Source organism: Marmota marmota, unplaced genomic scaffold (assembly GCF_001458135.2).
Source record: "Marmota marmota marmota unplaced genomic scaffold, marMar, whole genome shotgun sequence".
In the NCBI taxonomy this organism is placed as follows: domain Eukaryota; kingdom Metazoa; phylum Chordata; class Mammalia; order Rodentia; family Sciuridae; genus Marmota; species Marmota marmota.
This window is the reverse complement of record NW_026000119.1, coordinates 12,104,692-12,111,226: the sequence shown is the minus strand read 5'-3', so window position 1 is coordinate 12,111,226 and position 6,535 is coordinate 12,104,692. Positions and strand designations below refer to the sequence as shown.

Here is a 6,535-nt window from a genome sequence, read left to right as displayed (position 1 = left end):
CCCCCCCCCCCCAACTGGGGATTTAATCCAGGGGCAATTTACAACTGAGCTACATTTCCAGCCCTTTTTATTTCTTATTTTGAGACAGGGTCTCACTAAGTTGCTTAGGGACTTGCTAAATTGATGAGGCTGACCTTGAACTTGGAATCCTTCTGCCTCTGCCACACCAACCACTGGGATTACAGGTATACACCATCATGCCTTTGATAGTAATCTTTCTGATAGATTTTGCTACCTAAATTGGATTTTAAAGGTTTTTAAATATTGTACAATCAATCAATTCTACTGTATTCTTTCATTTTTATTGGAACTGGAAATATAGAACAAGTACAATAAAGTCTTTATGTGTTTTTTTCCACTTTGGGTAGAAGTGGGGGAAGTTAGTGGGAGTGATGACAGATACATAATATAATGGATAATTTTTATACAGTGAGGCAAGAGCTTAACATATGTCCAACAGGCTCTATGTATATAGTGTAAGGAGCACCTGGGTCAGGATGGGCAAACATCAGGAAATGTTCCTTCTGTCTGAAATAATTCAAGAATAGCTCCAGTGGCACTGCTTTCAGCAAAAGCATTAGCATAATTTCTTGTGATCAAAATTAGATTAGTGCAGAATTTTTCCCTAATGCTTTAACAACATAAAGCAACTACGACTCTGTATAATACAGTCACTTTATTTAATAAGATTTATAATTGTCAGAATTACATTATTATTATTAATACGTATCATTAACAGGACAAAAATTCAGTGCTACTCCTGCCAGATAGGAATATTTGATTTAAGAATGGCAGGTTCGTAATGGCTGAAATCCAACTCTCCACCATGCACCTATGTGCTTACTTAAAGATATATCTTCTTTTCCTTCAAAAAGCGAGCAAAAGCAGTCTTAGGCTAATAGATCTAGTAGAGAAACTACTCTCAAAATATCTTCCCTACTGCTTCCTTTTTCTTCTTGCATCTACTTGGTTTCTTCCTTGAATGCTTTCATGTCTCATAGCTCTTAGAATTTTATTTAGACCATCTTTGTTAGACTTATCACTAATTTCATACTTCCTCAAATTTTTGCCCAGTTTCCTGAGGAGTTTCACCACTTTTCCCACCTTTCTTCCTTTCTAGTTTCTCTTTACATTTCACCAATCTCTTTCTTAGATCTGTTGGCCACCAGAAAGACCTTAATTATGACTCAGAATCATCTGTTGTAAGGAATAGTCACGAGACTTTAAGTTAGCTACTATAATATGATTTTCAAAATTAGAAAGCAAATTGAACCATAGTTAAATTTGACATATTTTATAGAATCATAGCACAAAGGTATTGCAAACTTTTAAGTGAATTATTCTCATTTTTATTTGTACTGTTTTGTAAAATTTAAAATGACAACTTCTTGGACTTTCAGTAAACATGTACTGAAATATTTTCATATCCAATTAATTTGAATTAATACAATAAAATCCCAGCATCTACAAGAGCCATCTAATTAGCATTTAGTTTGGGACCTTATACACCTAGTTAGAAGACATGACTCTCTTAAGATACTATTGCCTAGCTGGGCACAGTGGCACACACATGTAATCCTAGCAGTTAGGGAGGCGGAGGCAGGAGGTTTACGAGTTCAAAGCCAGCCTCAGCAAAAGTGAGGCGCTGAGCAACTCATTGAGACCCTTTCTCTAAATAATATACAAAATAGAGCTGAGGATGTGGCTCAGTGGTCCAGTGGCCCCGAGTTTAATCCCTGGTACCAAAAAAAAAAAAAAAAACCCAAAAAACAAACAAACAAAAAACCCCACCACCAACAAAAAAACCCCACTGTGGCCCATTAATGTCCTGTCAGTAAATACTAATGACATAAAAAGAGCATTGTACATATACCTATTACAAGAGGAATAGACTCATGATGCATTTTAGGTGATCTGTTCACATTACAATGAGGTTAGGGTAGACTTCTTTGAGGAAGTCATATTTAAAATAAAACTAAAGGATGAGAAGCAACTAGTTGTGAGAAAAGTTTGGAGCAGTGTTGAAAGCAGTGGGAAGGTCTGTACAAAGGCACTTATGTATAAGAGAGCATAACAGAAAAACCTGTAGCCTGGTTGGAATAAGGGAAATAGATATGCAACTAAAGAAGATTCAAGTGGCAGACCTGAAAGGAGGTGAGACTTGATTTAAAACACATTAATATGCCTCATTAAACAGGATAGTGATATCACAGAATTTGCATTTTTAAAAGATAGTTCTGGCTGCTGAATGGAAGATAGCTGAGTAAGAAAAGTAGAAAGAAGCAGCAGGTGGCCTATTTGGAGTTCCCTGCAGTCATCTTACCAAGCAATAACTTTAATTGGGAATAAAGTGATGGCAGTGGAATTGGAAGTAGTCATACAGAGTACCAGCACTTAGTGATGGATGTGATATGGGGACAAAGAAAGATGAAATAATGAATCCTGTTACGGGTGGTATCCATATTTCTCTTTGGAGCAATCAGTTGGATAACAGAGCCAATGACTCTAATAGTAAAGACTGAAGTAAAGACTTTGGAGAATGTGGGAAACAAAAAATCAATTTTAAGTATGTTTCTTTTGAGGTACTTCCGAAGTACCCTAGCAGAAGTACCAATTATGAAAGACTGGAGCTCCCAGAATAAGTTGATGCCAAGAATATAAATTGGGGAGTATCAGGGGATAGATGACATTTAAAACCTTGTTTATGAGGATAAAAGGAAAAAGTAGAGGAGGGGGAAATGAAGTTCTAAAACTAATACCTGAGGAAATCCAACCCATTTGGATTTCCAGGAGAGGAGAAGGAAAAAGCAAACAATAAGAGCAAACAGTTTGAGAGGTAGAAGGAATGCTTTTAAAGGGTTGAAAGTGATTTGGTAATGGATAATCATCAATGTCAGTTGTCACTGAGAAGTCAGATATGGAGAAAAACGTGTCCATCGGATATGGTAATGTGGAGATCATTGGTGATACATACTGAGGGTTGTTGCCAAGGTGTGGACTAATTGGCAGTTGACTAAAGTTGGTAGAAAAATGAATGGGAAGTAAGAAATTTAAGACAGCAGTAGCTAGAGAGAAATGTGGTAACGTGTAAGGAATTTTACTTAAGTTGGTTTGTTCATGGGTGATATTAGATTATGTTTGTATACTAATGAAAATGGTGATTAAAAGGGGAACAATGAAGATACAAGCATAGAGCTAACCAAAGTTAACCAAAGAAGAAAAATCTTTGATAAAGTAAAAAGAGAAGGAAATCCTGAATGTATATTTGGAATTGGCCTTCAACTTCCTCTGAGACAATAGGAAAAAGATCTGCAGGCACAGGGTAGATATGTGTAGAAGTAGTCAAGGAACGATGAGAAAGCATTCCTCTGACAGCTTCTATTTTCTTGGTGAAATATTAGATAGGAAATCAGCTGAAAGAGTAGAAAGTTAAGGTAGGAAATTTGAAGAAAAAGAAACAGTCATGGTGGAAATAGAGTGAACTTAAACTAACACATTGAATGTCCACAGTGATTGATTGTGAATTTATGGTGTTTCCAAAATACCCACTTGTTTGATTTTTTTTGGAGGTTTTGAATACTTCTTGTTAGTCAAAGGCAGTAGAAGATAATTGCTTTCATCTGTGATATGATTCTTGACTCTAGTTTTTACTTTTTTGAATCTCATAATGAATTGTTTTCTGATAATATCTTTGTTCTCTAGTCAATAAAATTTTATATTAATGAATTTTAAAATATAGTTTGCTGAAGAATGCAATTTATCCCTAAAGTACTATAACACAGACATGCTTAGAAGCTAGAGCCTATGAGCATCTGTGTTTGGATGTGGTATGGTATATATCTTAGTGTTCTTTGTATTACATATCTCAAATACGGATGTTTTCCATATTTGCACTTAAGTTGATCCATGTTGAGAGGAAGATGAGGTATAAGAAAAGCAAAATATTTGAATCTAATCTTTGAGTAAGCAATTATTTGTTGCCATTGTGAAATGAAGTCACTTTTTCTAAAATTTTTAAGATAAATTTTTGTGGTCACATCAATAAAGTTTATAGCTCTTTCTCTGAAGAGGCAATTGACATCTTCAAATGAACTAGTAAACAATTGATTGTTATTACAAAAGCTTAATCATTATTTTATATTGGTTATAAAGAGAAATCACAGAAGGTAACACAGGAAATCATCAGTGTTTATGAGCAATTGTGTTAGTGACTGTGTAAAGTATTTTTTTACAGTTTTTTGCAGTAGTGGACAAATATATGATCTTTTGTTGTAAATCCATGAATTCACAATGTCTACAGATTGAATGTGCATTTTTTGGTGTGTTTCGATGTATTTATGGACTACTGCCTTAAAAGGCAAGTAGAATGGGTTTTAATGATATCAAGACTAAAGAATAAGAATTTAATTCCAATTGACAAATATTGATATGCTGTAGAGGGAAAAAATGTTTTAGTATGTGATGGTCTGCTATGGAAAAACAAGTTTTTGTTCATAATTTAAATGTTATCAAATTATCTGGATTTCAAACACTAATAATTTCTAAAATATGTCTAATTATAATAAATATTGAATTTAAGAATTCCAAGTGGTACAGTCTTATTCTTATCTAGAATATAGCAAGAATTCATTGGCTTTCCTTTAAACATGTTCATTTTAAAAATTAGAATATATCATGACCTTAGACTCAAGTGATATATATTTAAGTTATACCTTTAGAAGGTAAAGGAGTATACTATGTTCTATTATTACCTTAAGTTCTTTCATGCATAATCAATATTCTACCAAACCAGATAGTATCAGCAATTTTTGTCATTTTTAGAACTAAAAAATTCACCTTTGATGATAAAATAATGCTACTCAAAAGAAGTAAGTTCAGTCTATTACTTATTAGATAAGAGACATTAGCGGTGTAGCTCAGTGGTGGAGAACTTGCTTGGCATGTGCAAGGCCCTGAATTTGATCCTAGCACTGCAAGAAAAGTGTTGCTGGTGGGGGGTACATTGGACCATGAAGAGTTATGCTCATAGCATCTCTGTCCACCCTCACTATCACTGTAACCATCATTTCATTTCATCTCTGATCTTCTACTTGGAGAATTTAGAAAGTTGCCACTGCTTTCATTGTCATTAGTGGGTTACATTCCAGTTTATTTTCTATCTAAAACTTCTGTGCATACATGATAGATTCTTATCATTCCAGGAAGAAGCTCTACTTCTGATGTACTAGACATACACAAGCCTCCATTCTCCCATCAGACCTTTCTTAACAAAGGGCTTAGTAAATCTATGGGATTTCTGTCCATCAGAGACACAAAAGACGAAGAAGATTATTTCAAGGACATTTCAGCTGATAATAATTCTGGTCATGAAGATTCTGAAAATACCTGCTCCCCTTATCAGTTTAAAAGTAGTGGCCCACATAAGAAGATTATCGCTGGCATCGATATGCTTCCCAAGAAGAAGATTTGGGCTTCATCCATGGACTTGCTTTGTGCCGCTGACAAAGACTTTTCTGGAGAGACTGACAGATACCAACACTGTCACCCTGATGCAGTAACAGGGCGGACTTCAACTACTCCTAGAAAAAAGGAGGCAAGATATTCAGATGGAAGCATAGCCTTGGATATATTTGGGCCTCAGAAAATGGATCCAGTTCATCACACTCGAGAATTTTCTACCTCCTCAGCAATATCAAGTGCTTTGGACCGAATTCGAGACAGACAAAAGAAACTTCAGGCTCTGAGAGAAGCCATGAATGTAGAAGGTTAGTAATTTTGTGTGTGTCTGAAAGAGGTCGGAATTACAATTATTTTAAAATAAAGAGAGGTTATTAAACCATTCCATATGTCTTATTGCCACTGCCAAGATTTTGTACCCAGGTTACATTGACTTCTCTCTTTCTGCTCTGCCTTCCACCGAAATCCCAGTCAAAGTATACTGCCTCTGCAGAGTCATCTATCCAAAACGTGCCCAGTCCAGCCGCTTTGCAGTCTCTCGATATTTTAGGTTGTGTATAAGATTATGAGACTCCCAAGGGCAAGAAGTATGTTTTCTACTTTGTACATGGGAGGCTTCAGTAAATGGCTGGTTCATGGAGATGCAAAGCAGCAAATCAAAAGCAGCAATTCCAGGGAGATAGAATGGCACGATGGTGACGAAGTGCCTCCCAAACCACCAGTTAAGAAAGCAAATTTTAGGGCACAACTCCAGGAGATTCTGATTTGTTCGTTCTGAAATAAAGTTTCGAATCTGTACTCTAAGTCATAGTAATTTGGATTATAGACTTAGACAACCTAGATTTAAATTAATTACTCCATGTATTCTTTTTTTTTTTTTTTTAATTTTTTATTGTGGGTTGTTCAAAACATTACAAATTTCTTGACATATCATATTCGACACTTTGATTCAAGTGGGTTATGAACTCCCACCTTCACCCCATACACAGATTGCAGAATCACATCAGTTACACATCCATTGATTTACAAATTGCCATACTAGTGTCTGTTGTGCTCCGCTGCCTTTCCCATCTTCCAC

General features: G+C 35.5%; 1 protein-coding gene across 13 annotated transcripts in view; it reads left to right on the top strand.

Moving 5' to 3' along the window:
* Ptpn13 (protein tyrosine phosphatase non-receptor type 13) overlaps positions 1-6,535 on the top strand; it is a 190,967-nt gene that overhangs the window by 81,150 nt on the left and 103,282 nt on the right. For 12 of the 13 annotated variants that reach the window (XM_048784870.1, XM_048784863.1, XM_048784865.1 and 9 more), the window contains one exon: positions 5,202-5,765. The exons of the other annotated variant lie outside the window; for it this stretch is intronic. In XM_048784870.1, the coding sequence (XP_048640827.1) occupies positions 5,202-5,765 (564 nt within the window). The remainder of the gene's footprint in view (positions 1-5,201; positions 5,766-6,535) is intronic. 13 annotated transcript variants of the gene reach the window in all.